The 18698-nt window shown below is 27.0% G+C and overlaps 1 protein-coding gene across 17 annotated transcripts in view; it reads left to right on the top strand.

Moving 5' to 3' along the window:
• The first annotated feature begins 333 nt into the window (after nt 1-333).
• LOC114132307 (pleckstrin homology domain-containing family G member 1-like) overlaps nt 334-18698 on the top strand; it is a 47158-nt gene continuing 28793 nt past the window's right edge. For 2 of the 17 annotated variants that reach the window (XM_050202873.1, XM_050202884.1), the window contains exons 1-4: nt 1514-1771; nt 3809-3903; nt 4803-4919; nt 5023-5173. In XM_050202873.1, coding sequence (XP_050058830.1) covers nt 1658-1771; nt 3809-3903; nt 4803-4919; nt 5023-5173 — 477 coding nt within the window. In that variant the 5' untranslated portion in view covers nt 1514-1657. Of the gene's footprint in view, nt 521-1509; nt 1772-3808; nt 3904-4802; nt 4920-5022; nt 5174-5840; nt 6018-6154; nt 6311-6362; nt 6459-7708; nt 7974-8417; nt 8742-18698 lie in introns of those variants that run through there. The other 15 variants (XR_007604801.1, XM_050202880.1, XM_050202883.1 and 12 more) reach the window with 15 other exon arrangements.

Genomic DNA, 18698 nt, shown 5'->3' with positions numbered 1-18698 from the left:
TAAATTGAATGATTCAAATGCTCAAAATTCGCTTAAAAGTTAGGTAAAGTATTATAAATGGGCAATCAATAGCCAACGATTGTACACAGATAATTTTTTTACTTTCAAGTTTAAGTTAACAACACAAAACCGGAACTGTTAAACTTAAATATTGGTATGTTATACATAAGTAAGACGGAGACTACACATGTGCCAGGTGGCAGGTATGATGTCTTCTTAAGCGGATGTACGGTACCTTAAACTTTCATTCGTTACCTATCTCTGTCTTATTAACGTATAACAAAGTAAATTGTACGTTCTGAAGAATTTATTAATTCATTTATGCTTAATATTACAGCAGTTAATTTACCAATTATCAAAGAAAGAATATCAAGTGAACCTCATAGGTTTCTTATGTAGCCGTCAGTTATACACAAATTACCGCCTCGGCGAAAGACTAAAGACAATAGAATGTTACAGCTACCATTGCAGTCTGTGTGGACCATAAGATTCAATGATTTTAAATTGCAGACCGTATTCAGTAAATTAAGTCTCATTTTATTTTTTTTATTAAGTATACTTGAGTAATGAGTACAGGGGCGTATTTATGGGGGGACCAAGGGGGCTCGACCCCACCCGAAATGGAAAATGCATTTATTAAAAATTGTTATTTTTGACATGGAATGACATAGAACTTCTCCATGAAATCCAAGTATATAATTGGCCCCCTTCGAAATAAAAACCAATATACGCCACTGAATCAGTATTACCTAAAAAAAAAAGTGGTAAATTGTGTTCCATCTAAAACAATACTTAAAGTGGTTAATTAAATCCCGTTTAAAATACTTAATACAGTAAATTAGTAATAATTAATTGTGTCAATAATATATTACATAATAATAATTATGTCTCAATAAATAAAAGCAACATTAGTTTTTGATAAAATCGATTGATGGAAAATATTGTTGTGTATGGAGGAATAGGATTTTTATTGTTAGGTATAGTACTATAGTAGATATTGTATTCAGTGGCGTAGTTATGGGGGGGGATATGGGGATAGATCCCCCCCCAGAGCCTTTTTTTTAATGTTTAAATCATTGACTTATTGGAGCCCCCCACTTTATGTTTAACCAATAAATTGTATATCCCCCCCCAGAAAAAAATCATAACTACGCCACTGATTGTATTAGGTGGGTATATAAATGTGGTTTTACGTATTAAAACAGAACCATATAGGTATATCTTCCCCTTCTCTGAACAAATAATTAAATAAGGTTAAGTATTAAATAGTGGTGTGATGTCATGTCATACTTTTAATTGATTTTACTTTTTAATTATTGAAATAAAAAAAATAACACGCAGTGACTTATATAGGAGGTTAACTAGATTATTTTTTTTTATGATTATTATTACAATGTTGTACAAACCTGTATAATTTCTAAATTTATTACTCATTAAAAATTTAAAAAATTTTTTATGGAAATAAACAATGACGTATTATTGAAAATACATAATTACTTACCTTTTGTACGTTTAAGTGCATATTATGTTAATATTATTTTTCAAAGATATAATACTGATGGTGGTATACTACTACTATACTGTATGAGAACAGTCTTTTACCTACTCGTATACATGTGATGTTGTAATTTGTAATATAAGGTATGTGTTAGGCATAATGAATAATAATTATTGTGATATAAATGATATAATTAATAAAAAAAATTTAGTGATAACTGAGATTTTGGAAACTGAAGAATCATATGTAAATCATTTGAAAGAAATTGTAGAGGTAAGTTTATTATTAGGGCTTGGATTTTAAAGCATATGCTTCTTTTTTCATATATTATGAGATAGAAATCTAATTTTTATACATAAATTTGTTTCACGTCATTCTGATTCCAAATAAACCAATTTATTTTTTTTTATAAAAATGCTTTTTTTGCTGTTTTATTGTTATTTTAATTATTTCAGCTGAAGAATTTTTATATTTTTATTATGCTACTATGATTATAATAAAAAATTGAATAAATAAGAAACGTAAAAACCCAGAATGCGGATATTGGATTATTATCGGCTTGTTTATTAAATATATTAAACGTAGATTATCGATTTACATAATATAGCCTGCAGTACTTAGGTTATACGGTCAGTATGCATACAACATCGATGTCGATCGTTTCAAAGTTTACGATTTAGTGTTGTAAATTGAAACCTCTTGTATGAAGTAGGTATGCAGCGATCATTTCATTGGATGTAGAGAGTTTGTTTTCTACGTATATAAATATTTTGTCGAACAATAATAGAGTCAGTTTCACTACTGAAAATCTAGGGAAATAGATACATGGTAGTTCATTATTTTTTAATTAAAATTAATATTTCATATTTTTATAACTATTTCATGTTAATTATTGATCATACTTTTTTTAAAACAATCGTGTTCTTTTTTAGTTGCTTATTATGCTTTAAAATCCGAGCCCTATTTATTATTAATATTTATCACAGTATAGATTAATATATAAAATTTATAAAGCATTATTTTTTCTATAAAAACATTTATTAATATGTTTGTAATTTTGTATACATAGAAAGTAGACTATTCGGCTTACATACATACTTTAACTTATAAATCTTAATAAGTAACTAGAATTATTTAAAATTGAATACAAATTAGTGATTACTGAAAAATGGATAACAATAATATTATGCTTTTAATTTACAGGTACCTACCTACCTAATTACTATTAAACTATTAATCTTAATAAAAATTATCATTTTTCTTAAAATTAGATATAAAAATTTATATAAACCTATAAATCTATATCATAAAGCTTGAAATAATAGTTGATGTAATGATTTCGATGTGTCATTTTAAGTTTTAACGACAAAATCTAATTTTTAACTTTTTTATTGCATTAAATGTAATAAAAAATTAATTATACCTACATCGAATATTGACTGAATAATTTGTTTTTATTTATATATTTGTAATAAGAAATTATATATTTATTGTATAGTTGAATCGATGATTGCAAAAACGTCATGAGTCAATTATTATTTAAAACTTTTGGATAACTGATAATGTATAATATAAATAATTTAAAAATAAATACTTATTTAAATATATCATGTACTAATTATATAACTAAAGACAGTAAAGACGTTTTTATACACAAGTACACAACGTATACTGTACAGAAAGACATGAGTTCATGACTAGTATACGTGTTTACTACCTATATAATATCTCAATTTTATAAAATATGTGATTTGTGAGTTGTGACGTTTCTGTAATCATTTGATTCAGTTATTATTTGGGCTCAAATTACTTGAAATTATTAAAACTAGTGTTCAAACAAGCATTTGAAAACTTTATTACAAGAAATCAAAACAAGAACGCAAAAATGTAAACAAACAATGAATTGTAACTAAACTAAAAGTGTTACATTAAAAATAAAATTGGTGAAATTAGAAAAATAAACACTTATATTTTCATATTTAATAATAATAGTAATATATAAAAAATATTACATTTTCAAAACTTTGTGATAGATTTTGTAAGTTCAAAAAATAAGCCAATATTGTTCCGAACTTGGTAAACTTGGTATAATAAATTTATAAATAAGTGACGCAATGATAATGGGTAGTGCCATAGAGAAGTACCTCTGAAATATTAATTGTAGGTAGCGCAATAGTCTATTAATTTAACTTTAAAATATTAGGTATTAATTATTGCAATAGCTATAATAATAGCTAATTAGAAAAATATCTTTTGGTTAAAATAAATATTTAATTTTAATATAATTTAAATTTTATAAAAATATACTAGGAATATTTGGAATATTGGAAGCATAAACAAATATTGTCAAAAGAGCATTGTAATCAATTATTTGGAAATATCACGGAAATTTATGAATTTTCAAGGTACTTATTTAACTATTTTAAGTATACAAAATTATTAGTTTATTTTTGTTTTTTAATACATATTATAGGTGTAAAATAGTGGCGTAGAAAAGGGAGGGGGGCTAAAGGGACTATAGCCCTCCCATTGGCCGTATTTTTTATGTTGTTTTTAAATATTTAAATTTAAATATGGAAATTTGTCTTACAAATGTTAATTATTTAATTAATAAATTTCTTGTTATTAGTTGTATAATAGAATATTTGAGTTAAATAAAGTATTATTAAAAGTGTTTATTAATTTTTTTGTTGTTTTTGATTTTCAATAACTCAAGTGAAAAGTGTTTAGCCCTCCCCATAAAAAAAATTCTGGCTATGCCTCTGGTGTAAAGTATGGGTAACACATTACTTAAGGGTGATAATGGTGTTAAAAATGTACAAATATTATTGATTTAGAGGAAATGGCAACATCCTATTATGTGCAGTGTTCATGGGTGTTACTATAACTTAATACATATATAGATTATAATTTATATCTAATAGGTGTATCTACTTCTCTGGTTGGTCCTGGATAGTCATTTTATAAAGTATTGTAATAATAATAGTAGTAATAATAATGAAAAAAAATGGTATTAAATAGTTAATTTCACTAAAGGGTACATTGGTACATATGCTATATGCACCATTCGTATAGTTGTTATAATGTATAAATAGACATAAACCACAATATAAGCTAGAAATTGATAGGCCAGAAAGGGTCGGAGCAACATAAACATAATTTACATAATATATTTATTGTACGAATAGGTATATTCATATTTTAAAAATATATATTAATAGAACACCAATAAATAAAAATTAATTCTTTATAATATAGTTGGTTATATTGTTTAAAATTTAAATGTTTGTTTTTTGAATTACAGAATATTTTTAAATGAATTAGCATTGGCTAATAATAACGTAACACAAATTGCTCACTGTTTTTTAAAGAATCATCTTAAGTTTATCATTTACTCAACATACTGCATCAATTTCCAAAAGTAAGTTTCGATAGTTAAAATGTCTTATTATAAAATATTAATGGTTAAAAACTTAAAAACAATAAACTATAAAATAGGTAATGTTGTTGTTATTAATATTTAGTTCTGATGTAATAATATCAAAAATAATGCAAAGTCGACTATCAACCAACATCATATATCAAAGGCAAAAAGAATTAGGACATCGTCTTTCACTTGGATCTTATCTAGTACTACCCGTACAGCGTATTTTAAGATATCATTTATTACTAAAGGTATTATGTTGAAATTGATCTCCAAATATTTATATTTAAAATTGTCTAGGTATGATAATTCTAATATTCAAACATTTTTGACTTATTGTTTTATTTATAGATTTAGAAAATTTCAACTATAGATTTATATAAGTATGATATAATTTTTGTTTTAGAATAGAAAATTATACATATCAAAAACACATATGGTCACAATTTTTTTTATAAATGTTTTAAGTTAAAAGTTTTACAAAATATGACAATTTTCAAATTATTTTCCGAGTAAAAATTCATAAAAATTTTATTCTTAATACCCGATTTTTATATTGAATACAAAATTATTCATATTATATTTTTATAATTAGAAATCAAAAACCTCAAAATAAAGATATACATTTTTATGATCAATTGAAGTTTAAATTCTGATAATATTGGTTATTCAAACGTATAATAATCATATTTAACGGTTTTTGTTATTTTGTAATAAACGTAATAGAAATAAGAAACTTGAAGTATTTACAACACTATTCCTTAAATTATCCATATTCAATGACGAAGTGTACTTGACTTATGTTATATATATTCGAACAATTGAGCTACATAAGAGTTTCTCATAATATAATATAAATAATAGTACCTACTTGAAGTATAGCAATAAATTTTAAATATAGTGTTTATATTTTTACAGAAATTAGCAGCATATACTTCATATAACGAAAACGATCACTCTATAGTCGTAAAAGCTTATGACAAAATGGTTATTTTAGCTAAAATTATTGATGAGACGAAAAATAAATATGAAAAAGAAGGCCGTATTAAGGATATACGATTAATGATGAAACATATTTTGAAGGATAAAACAAATGTAATAATCACCTCCTGCACTCTATAGCATAATAGATTGTCATTATATTCAAATAATAATTCATGTTTCGTTAACTATAATAATACAAAATTATAATACAATTTAAATCAACTGTAAAAATGTATTGTTCTTTACAGGTCGATCTATATAACAATTGTTTTGAATTACACGCTGAAGGCGATTTAATGATCACGGGAACGAAGAAGAAACTACATGTGATTATATTGAACAATATGTTATTGATTGTCAAAGAACAAAAATGTGGACTGTTGGAATACAAAACTCACATAAAGGTAAGTTTTTCCAGGCAATGTCATTATGGTAAACTTATAATTTTTATTTTAGAGTCGGAACATAACTGTGATTGAACATGTGAAAGAAAATCCACTAAGTTTTCGTTTAGTATCTAACGCGGGATCCAAACATTCGTTTACATTGCAAGTAAATTTATTATCATACCTATTTATCTTCGATAATATTGATAAATTAAATTAAATGTTTTAACACTGATCAGGATTCAATTTAATCAAAGTTTTAGTTATATCTTTAATAGATATGTATTTTAATTAATAATAGTTATTATAACTTTTATTTCAAAAAATAGGTATTCATTTAAAAATGTTTAAATAAATATTGTAATGTGCGATTATATATAGCTCGATATTTACAACGGTATATTTTTTTCTAAACATTTTGTAGTTAAGTATATAGATTATAGGTATTATGTACAATGATGAAATCTTGATTTTTTTGACAACTATTGTTGGTTTTCACTGATAATAAAACAATTTAAATACCTATCGATTTTTATAAATTTAAATAAAGGTTATTAATTTCAATATTATTATGTTATTTGATAAGAAATTAAAATATGAAATATGTTAGTAATAGTATTAATTATTATTTATTATACTGGACCAATAAATTATATTAAAAGTAATAATTAAAGTAATTTAAAATATTTTAAAAACATTGATTAAAATGTTAAGTAACTATAATTAATTGTTTGGTTTATTCAAAGTTTAAACCTAACCAAACGTTAGAATATTTTTATTAATAGTTTCCAAGTATTTGTATAGCCATGTTTGTGTAGGAAGTTATTAATATTTAAATTTTGAATTTCAATCATTAATTTCATTTTGGTGTGAAGCTTTAATATTATAAATTATACATTTATAAATAATTTATAATTATAAATTTATAAGTGTTTAGTAGGTACCTAGGTGGGTGGCAATATACGAAAACAAAACATGGTGAAACATTGTAAATTGTAATGATATGTACTATATGTATACTATATAACCATATAAGTACTATCTATTGAAATCAGATTTAAAAAAAAATATATATTGTTTACAATATTACCATTATTTTCTGCGCTATAATTTCTGTCTTCTCTTTTAAAATAAATGAATGTCTTTTTATACCATATAAATTAGACCACTTAAAATACTCTTTTTTAAAGTATAAATATTTGAACATGCTTGGTGTTCTGGTTAGATAAAATTAGATAATTTGAACTTTGAAATACCTACTAGATAAATTCTTTTATGGTTTTATATTATCTATATAATATATTAAGAAACTTATTTTCTGAAATTCTGATCAGTGAACACTGAACATATACGAGTATGAAATATTATTCAGTAATCGTATATTTTTTTAAAATGCATTATCTAATTATTCCATAGGCGACTTTAGCGGAAGAAAAGATATTTTGGATTAAGATGTTAAACAAGATTAAAAAAGACACTTCAGAGCTCTCAAGCATTAGTTTTGCTGAATTAATGGCCAAATATTTCTACATACCTAGAGGTTATTTAACTAATTAGTTCTAAACAACTATTATTAAAAATAGTATTTAATTAATTATCAAGAGTTAGGAATTTGTTATATAATGGCTTGTTAAATGTATGGTTAGAATTAAAAAAAAAATAATAATAAATGCTTATTTACAGAAGTGTTAAATATTATTTAGAACTTAATAAATTTCTATTATAATTTATAATTCTATCTAATATTCTAATCAGTTTCAATAGGTACTAACATAACTATATATAAAAAGACTATTTAGTTATATTATATAAATATATATTATTAATTTAATTTCAATGTATTTATGTATCATATGAATACATTTTAAATGAGCTGTGTTATAAATTATATAATAATACATATTATTATCTATGTGAATAATAAATTATTGTCCTTATTACGAACAATTATTTTTAAATAATAAAAACTAATGTTTCGTTAATGTGTAATTACGTTATTAATTATTTATAAAAATTAAGATTTGATAAATATTTTTTCAGTAAACAGTTCGTATGAATTGAGTATACTTTTACTTTAAAATAATAATAATAATAATAATAATATAATCATTATAATCAATTACAGGAATGATGATTTATAGCTCGTTCTTTGCACAGTCGTCCGTCTCTATAAAGACATTTAATTGTTTTTACGAGTAATACATAGGTAGTATGGCATTATATAATACTAGAGTTTTTTAAATCTCACGCATATCCGTTTACGGACGAAGTTTGCAGATAAAGTGAACCTTGGAAAATCTAAGTAGACCGAACCAATGGTTGCAGAGCTTGAAAAAAAAAGTATCGAGGGCCAAGTAATAACGAGTGTTGTATACCAATCGGGACGTGATGGATTTACAGATACCAAACAATGAGTCATAATATTATACGTATTAGTATAGAGTTCTAATAGCGTGTGTATTATATTATGTGTATAAGCGTGTTTGAGGAATCTCTGCGATTTCCTGTTGACTGCAGCCGGTGCTGTTGTCGTCGTCGTTAGTTTATTGGCAATCGCAGGCAATACGTTATTGGTATAGGTACTCTTGCGATTAAAAATTTAGATATTTTCTAGTCGATTCTCACATGCGATCAGTGCAAGTACCCCTGTCTATACTATGTGATACTGTAGGAAGATATGCACGAAATAAAATTCCCATTAAAAATATAATTTTATATGCTTACAGTACAAGAGCCATGGATCTTAAATATAAAACGACGTACTTAAGTACTAATATAGATACGTGTATAATACTATAATATAATGCGGAACATTTAAAGATATTATACCGAAGTAATAACAAAGTTTTTATGTACAAAGAAAAAAAATGTAAATTCATCAAAATTCCATTGATTATAAATCAATATCAATCACTGAAGCGTTTGAAACAAATCCGAAGATCACAGTCTCATCGTGTACAGCGTAAGTGCTGCTATACGGTGTAAGCAGTTTTCGAAAAAAAACCATCTACAAGTAATCGTGCAGGTAACATGCCCCAAAAGTCTTGTATCATTAAATGTGTGTCTGTGGACTGTGACAAAGTTGTTTTTTATTAAGCTTAAAAATGTTACGTCTATCTATATACTATATTCAGTTGGTACTTACGTTATTAACCTATACTGTTGAGATATTATTCTAATATATATATATTATATTAATAAAAACATTATAATGCAGATAATATTTACAAATGACATTTTAACTTACTATTAAAAAGAAACGGTTGTCCGTTCGGCAAAGGGGAGTATAACGACAAATTTCATTTGGAAAACTAGTGTCGAAACCAACATTAACTGAAATCAACTCGCACACTCGTCAAAACAGAGATCTTTCACTTGCCAAATTCGAGGAACTTTCGTAGAAAAAAAAATATGTTAGCTTCGTGAGTAAGTTGTTCGTGACATTTGAAATACGTCGTATTAATTTTTTTTTTCCGGTCCAGACGTATTTTGAATTTTAAATTTAATTTGGCGACCCTGCTGACCCTACCCGCGACCGCGGTGCCGGTAACCCGGTCACGCGACAGTTGCCGCCTCACGCGTGCCCTTTGCACAGACGAAAAGTCTTCTCTACGCGGCGGCAGCGACCGAACGGGCACGGGTTCGCCCGCAGACGCCGCGCGCGCGTCTCTTTGTTCCGAGCCGTGTGAAAAAACCCGCGTCGTCGACCCGCAGCGATCGTCCACGGGGGCGTTGCACCGGCCGCCGCGGAGAAGAACGCACGCGAAATGGTAGTGGCGGCGGCGGCGACGAGTGGCGACGACCGCTGTACGGCCCGGTGGAAGTGGCCCGGGCTGCATGGTGGAGGACGCTGCAAGTCTTTCGGCCGGTCCCCCGGCGATCGCCACCGACCGCGTTACGCGCACACCGCCGTCGTCAAATCAGCCGCGGCAGTGCTCTCTCAGTGTCGGTCCGTCGGTCATACGCAATATACGACGCACGCACAGCGGTCGTCGGCTACAGCAACACCATCAACAATAATAATAATAACAACTAAATCATAATAATAATATAGTAATATTGCGATCGTCGTTTTACTCGTTCTGTTCAAAGTATATTATTTTATGTATTATAACGCGCGTATAGTAATATAATTAAGTATAATATTATTATATCGATCGCACGACGACAAAGTCGTTTGTTGTTCGTCCGGTCTGGAGAACTGAAAATTTAGCGACGCTCGTTCGGGGTGTGTCTACACGTCTCCTCGTTTACGCGAAATATTTATTATACGCATATTATAGACGTCTGTTATTAATTCTGTAACGGCACGTTGATCAGCCGACGAAAACCGCGACGTTTCGGTACCCGACGCCGAGTCGTCCGCGCGCCTTCTTCGTACCACGCGAGTGTTTCACGCTCGTCGCAATCTTCGCGAGTAATGCGCACTGCAGCAGACCCGGAGCCGACGACCTGGTGATCTACCGCCGACGACAACCCGCCGACCGACGGCATCGCCGCAACCGCTCGCGCGACGTGCTTACACTTTCATATGTGTGCTTAGATTACGTCCGCGGAGAACGCAACCCCGCACGACGACCCCGTTGACCGTCGAGGTCCATGCGATCCTCTTGCACTCAACGTCCAGGACTGTCCGCAGTACGACAAGGATCTCGTAAGTACCTAAAAATAATTTTATGATATTTATGGGCACGCGAAGCTCCGAATGTTGTATCACAACGGTTCGATTCGACCGATCCACGACGGTTTTATCACGTATATATTATTGTAGGTACACGATGTAATAGTTATATAATAGCCGACGGATAGGTACTAAAGTCGTGTACATGTATATAATATATATGACTATATATGCGAATGCGTTTATTATTGTTGTTGTTGTTGTTTATTTTATTTTATTAGTTGTATCGATTAGGTATATGTCGAAACGACCAGAAGACCACACTGAAACCTATACTACTACCTATACGATTTTTGGACGTAACAAATACATTTGTAAATTACGATCCTCGGCCTCTTAGCAATTATTATTCTTCGGCTATCCGTGACGTCCCTCGAATTATTTTCAAATGTCCATTTCACAAGTTTTCTCGATTTAATTTAACGTTTTAAAATATTATTGTTTTCCTGGTTGTTTTCATAATTAAATAGTTTAACGTGTATTAATAAGCTTAAAACTTATTTCATATCAAGTTTACTTCAATGAAAAAAAAATATACAACTTGCAGTATATATAAGCAACGTCGCAACTACAACCCTAAATGTTTACTTATGTGTTCTGCCACCCCCCCCCCCCCCCATAACTATAGTACTAATTATGCGATTCACCTCTCTCCTTAGAGATGAATATCTCACTTGCAGCATCGGGTACCCATGCCTTTTTTCCGACCAACCGTTCAGAAATCGGCACCTCCTCGCGTGCGCGTGTTTTTATATAAATCACGGCTTTATCCAGCCATGGTAATCATCGCGGTACCCGCACGCCTATATTATAAATTATAATATTATAGCGACGTTACAGTGTGGACGATAATCAGAACACGCTGCAGTTACGCCACAAAAACTCTCTCCTACCATCACTGCAAATAATGGATCCGCGTGAAACTATTTTATTTTCTCCGAGAAAAAAAAAACACCAGTTAATCATATTATATGTTTTATTCGTTGGCATATTAATATTATTTCTTTTACAATATTATATTATAATATATATGGTAGTGGCGCATTCAATATTTTCCCCGCGAATGATCGGTTCGGGATCCCGCGAGTGGGCCGGTTGGTCCAATATACGTGAGATTAACATCTATCTACGCTTATAACAGCGGTTGACAGACCTACACTAACACTCGAACAATTCTAAGTTATATATAGTAAATGTATAATATTGTGCCTAGTATTATGATTTATGATATAGGTACACGTGACTAGGGAAATTCACCGTGTTTTCTTAATATTCGCACCTGAGATGATTGTCATAATCATAGACTAGAATAAAATTTCGATTTCATCTTATCGTATCATAATACCTATTAATAGTTTATAGTTAATACCTATTCATATTATTCCGTCTCAAAACATCGTTCTGTGAGGTCATTCGCTCGGTTTGCGGAACAGGTTATAATATATTATTATTATAATTTCTTAAAAATATATACAAATACCTAATACAGTAATACATAATACATGAAAATTGTTTAATAAAACAGTCTGAAGGTAAAATTAAATAAAAAAAAAAACTGAAATTTGGTTAATATTTAATTAGTTAAATCCAAATTGGCTTAAAATGGATTATTATTTTAACCATCTACAGTTTAAACATTGTCCAAAATGTTGATTTCCTTTAACTGATTGTTAAAAGAAGGCCTCAGTTATACAATTCATTGTTTACGATAATATTATGTATAATAATATGACCTAACAGTATTTCATTAATCAACCTGTATCTACTTTTGTAATTGTATGTTAGAGAAAATATTTTTTTTAATGTTCCTGTGATGTCCTTGTATACTGAATAATAATAATTGCTCACTCTGAAAAAATTAAAGTTATATTTCAAAAGTTAATACAATTATTATAGTTAATAAAATAAACAATAATATTATACTAGGTGCCTATATAGAATCTGTGTTAAAGTACTATTATAATATTCAATTATATGAGTAGTATTATCGTATTTCTAATAAAATAAATAAATAATACTATTGTTTATAACCGTTATAAAAATTTTTCATAAATATTTCATGATTCTAAAGTTTGTTAATAAGGCTTATAATATATGAGCTTATAGTAATTATTATTGTTATTTTTACTCCATCGTGTCATGGTTAGTATTAACTTTTAACGTTAATTAGAATTCAATGCAACGCACTAGAGTCGCCTATCCGTTATAAATCAACTCATTAGATTTCATGACTGGTCGCCCTCAGAGTGTATTGAAGCGAGTTAACGGTGCCGTTATTATGAAGTCACCCGATGGCAACGGATACCGCTGCCGTGTGGTGGACATTGTGCAACAAGAATCAATTTCAATTTTTAAACACTGTAATCAAAATGATAGTGAAACTATATAATATGTATAGTTAGATAAAATGAACACAATTGATTTTTAAATGACATTGAACGAGATACAACAAAGTTGAGCAGTTTATATGTATTAAGCAGTATAAGCACTATCTATACAACGGATCAGGACATTAGGCTAGGTCAACGTAAACTATTACAATTTGTCCTAAAATATTACTTATAAAAAATAAAAGTTATAAAAAACTACCAATAGTTAGGTTAATTTTAACTTAAAATCATAATAATAGTCTATTAAATTTTATTGTGTATTTTAGATTTAAAGTGGATTAAAGGCTGCCTTTAAGTCAATAATGCTGCATTTTTTTTTAAAAAAAAATTTTTTTTGAATGATAAAAACTTCAAAAAATTGAAAAAATGCAAGCAGTATGCTTAGTTTTTTTAACTAACCTAATTTATACTATTGTTTTTTGTATTAGGTACTATACAATTTCAGCGATACATTAATTATTTTATATTTTATAAACACATATATGTGTAATTATTCATAATGATAATAAAATTTAAATTATATTTTAAGGATGAGAGAATTAATATAACTAAAAAAATTATAATTTATATTCTAAAATAACCTTATCTCAAATAAAATAAATTTCCCTTTAAAATAATAGCAGAAACGTTACTTAATTAATAATTATTTCAAAAAGTTTTTACTTAAATGTATAAAAAAACTCCGCTTATTAGTTATAATTTCATAAATAATAATACTTTTAACGAAAAGTTATTTATAACGTTGAATTGATTACCTATACAAGATTGCAAATGATATGGCATTCATTTTAACTTTACGACCTGAGTATGGTTACTTGTATGGAATTTAAAATTCTTATGTAATATTACATGTAAAACGTTTAAAAAAAAAATTAAAGAAGTTTTATAAATGATAGATTTAGGTACCTACTTAGATCAAATGTTGAAACGTGTTAACTTAAAGAAAATAATGCTCAATCATTATGGTTATATTTGTATGACATTATGTAATCTCAAGTGCCTATATTAATGAAAATATTTCGCGCTTTCAAAATGAATCATCTTTAAATATAAGGTCATTCGTACTGTATATTACATATATATATAATATATATATGTATTATAATTTGTAATATAGTATAATATATTTATTTTGTATGTTGTTTAATGCAAATGGGTATATCAAAAATCACATACATTTTCTATCGAAATAATCCGATCCACATGATTAATATATATATTTTTACCTGGCAAATCGCCACGGATTTTATCACAAAAATAGTTGAATATTTTTCTTACCTTAATCAGTATATGAATGCGTTAAAGAACGCAGTAACTTGAATAGATGTCTCTATTTTTTTCTAGTCATCGACTAGCTGAGTTCCATAAACTAGATAGTATTATAGTCCAAAGCAACCTATCCGCATACACATGAATACAGTCAAATTTCTGAAAGGAACTCATGTCGTTTATTATAATATTAGTTTATATTATTGTACAACTATAAGAATTTCAATTGCATAAACATAAAACATTACCTAATCGTACTATGTAATACTGCTTTGGATATAAATCAACTCAAGTTGCACTTTGATCTTATCGTGAAGACGTAAACGTTATTGCAGTATATGTTATAGAAAAAAAAATCTTGGATATTATCGACTATCGTTATTGAATTCACTATCGACTTTATGTCTTCCAACTATTTCTAGTGCAAATATTATTCTAAGAAGTAATTATTTGAAAAGGAAAACTATCTTGCTTCCATTAGCAAATCACAAAGATGTGAGCATTTTAAGTAAACGCATTAATGTTTGTTAATTATATTAAAACATACATGTTATTAGAAGATAAATAGAAAAACTATTTCTCAATCACTTTTTTTTTTTTTTTATGTTTAGTGTTCCAAATCTTTAATATAATCACTATGAAAAGTATAGGTTGAGGTCATAATCCCGTAGGGTTAAATATGCTGTAAGTGTGAAACAAGTATTTCAGATATTTATTTAAATGCCTTATCTGCATCAATAAGTCAAATATTTTATTTATTGTGAATTATTTGGGCTAGGAGTCTTAGAAGATACTTTTTTCAATATTATGTGACCCAATAACATAACATTTTAAATAACTGATCTTATTTTGAATTTTTTGACATTTTCATGTAATGTATAGCAAACTTCCTCCAATTTAAATAAATATTATGATTTTAGTTTATAAATCATGTCGAATTTTACAATTTCAATAATTATAATTTAATTATAAAACTACTCATTTGAAAAAATACACTTCTTGAAAAGAATTGAATGTTTTTTTTTATGTGTTGTTGAAAACTATGAATACACTCAGTAAATAAAATTAAATGTATTATAATCAATTAGAAAAAGTACTAGGTATTTATTTTTAGTATGATTATAATGGCTTTTAAATTTTGCATTTTTGCAATTTTTGCATTCAAACAAAAACCATTTTAGGTCATATTATCATTTTTTTTTTTTTTAGATTAACTTCCTTTGTTAACTTTATAAAATTACCTATAATTGTCATTCTTGAATTTATTAATGACATAATACTATGATACCTAAACAATTAATTTTTAAATTGATCACCTTCATACAGTTATTAATGTAATATTAATGATAATAAGAGAAGCGAGAACTATATTATATTAGTTATAAAATTATAATACTTTGTACTTTAATATTTAAAATTTTTTTTTCGTATAAATATATGAACCCGGAAGAATTTTAAAATTTAAAATTTAATTTACATCTTCTTAAATATTATATTCATTATTTTAATAATGAATATATGAATAATGGTATATAAAAATATTTGTCTAGTTTTGAACAAACATTTTACTAAAAATAGGTAGTTACATTAATTTTAAAATTTAGAGGAATATGATATAATAATATATTTATTGAATTCTGTTGTTTTTTTCTTTTTGAATATTTTTGATTAATTTCACAAGACGCATTTTTATAAAATATACCTTATTATTTGTCAATATGTTATATTAAATATCTAATTATTACTTAATTTTTATCATTTTATGATTGAAGCGAAGAGACAGTAGTTAGTTTTCTTTTATTAGTAATCTTAAGAAAGTAATCCATATATTTATATGTTTCGTTTCGATGTTCGGTCAACCATTTAAGTAAAAGTTAAATCTTCTAATTGGATTATCTACCAACAACTTATAATTGTCTTAAAACGTGACTTAAAAATTCATAGTTTATTTTCTTTCATATTAATTACAGTTAAAATATGTGGTTCAAAATTCCAGATTTATAAATTCCATTTTGTGGTCTGCTTTAGTAGGTTTATAATTTAGATTTAACGACTTTAATCATAGATCCCGTGTTCATGTATTCTGACTTGAAAAAGGTGAAGGTTTCGTTAAAAATACTCAAGTGAACGATTATTTAAAATACATAGGCACCATTTCAAACAGAAAAATTGAATATTATAAAAGCGAAAGGAATATTATATAAGTTTATAATTAATTAGATTTCGATATTACAATCACCATTAATTATTAAGAAAAATAGGCGTTATTTAATAAGTCCAATAAAATATTTATGATAATTAATATATATCTAGATTTTTATTATTTAATAATAAATACAATCTTAATAATTTTTAGAATTTTTTGGATCGATTTTTAGATATGGTTAGGTACCTTGAATTTTAAATTAATTTTATTAAGTGTCGAAAAAAACACCAAAACAGGAATAAAAACTTGAACTACGTATTATAAATAATAAATGCCTTTACAAATCTTTAATAATGAATTAATTTTATTTAAATTTCAAACATTATTTATGGTTTTATGAGATTGGATTTGGTTAAACGCTATAAAACATTTTTGTTTACAGGATATTTACATTTTTAAAAATAACTATATCTACCTATTACCTATTCAAAACACTTTGTATTTTAAAGAACCTATATTCTATGTGAAATTTAATCATAGTCTAGAAAAATAATAGTTTATTGCTTGGAAATTAATTTTAATTTAAAACTAAGTATCTACCTTGACTATATTGTGTATTTTGATCTTATAGCCAGTGATGTCCTTGTATATATTTTTTGTTATATTTTTTTATAAGATATATGTCGTACGAGATTAACCCTATAGAACATAATATAATATATACTATAAAATTATAAAATAATATAGTCCATTTCGACGGATAGCAATTTTATAAATATAATTTTAATTATAGTAGTCATCTATTATGATTATTGTGATTTTAGGACTGGCTATACCAAAAAAGTAATTACAACTTAAGTTTTAATGAAAATGAGTTTTTATTTAGGATAATATAGTTCTGTACGCCTATACTATTCTCATTTATTATTATTATTATTATGTTTTATAGTTATATATTGTTGTATGTAATTATTATTGTATCGAGTATAATGCTATGATGTAAACATTTCACATGTATTTACTATCATTTTTGAGCTCGTTTTTTTTTTTTTTTTTGGTGACCTATTTGTTAGCAATCGTTACAACTTTTACTTTCTATGTATATTTTTCTAACTAGCCGGTTTTAATACTTTAAATTCTAATAAATAATATTTTTACCTTTTTTTTTAAATTTTCATGTCATGATATGATTTAATTTTTTTTACAAGAGTATATCTCCCGTGAGTTGCTAGAAAATATACACAACGAGATACGTTTCCAATTCATAAGTATTTAGGTAACCATGAAGATTTTTCAAATTAGTATTTAATATTTTAGTGTACACTTTACTAAGCAGAATTAAATACATTTTTAATGTTAAACAATTGTTAAAAATAAGGACAAGTTTAATTACCATTTGGATATAGGTCTAAATATTAAATAAATGTGTCACATTAGTTGTTGATAGTCTTTAAATTAAATCCATGGATGTATGATAAACGATCATGATGGTAGTTGGTGTTACGATAATATGAGACAAATACTGTTGAGAGAGAACTAAAAGAACATAATAGTGTATTATACTAACATTCAATGATTTTTTCGGTGTCAACATCCTTGAAAGATTTCATGATGACTACCGTAATATTTATTTTCTGATTTATCACAATATTATTAAATATAATGAAAACAGGTATTATTAATTAGTGATTCGTTATGAGATAAGGCAGGTACCAGTCACATAGTTTATTACACATGTATAATATCTACCTAATTATATTCGGTTTGACGCCTATCCTTATATATTTGACACATAACATGTAAGTAATGAATTTTAAAACTACGAGAAATATCTCGGTATTTATAAATTGAAAACCAGTGCTTTGACTTCATCTTCAAACCATACACGTATAACATCGATCGTATACTCATATGATCGTA

This window comes from Aphis gossypii, chromosome 3, assembly GCF_020184175.1.
Source record: "Aphis gossypii isolate Hap1 chromosome 3, ASM2018417v2, whole genome shotgun sequence".
Classification (NCBI taxonomy): Eukaryota; Metazoa; Arthropoda; class Insecta; order Hemiptera; family Aphididae; genus Aphis; species Aphis gossypii.
This window is presented reverse-complemented; position numbering and strand designations above follow the sequence as displayed.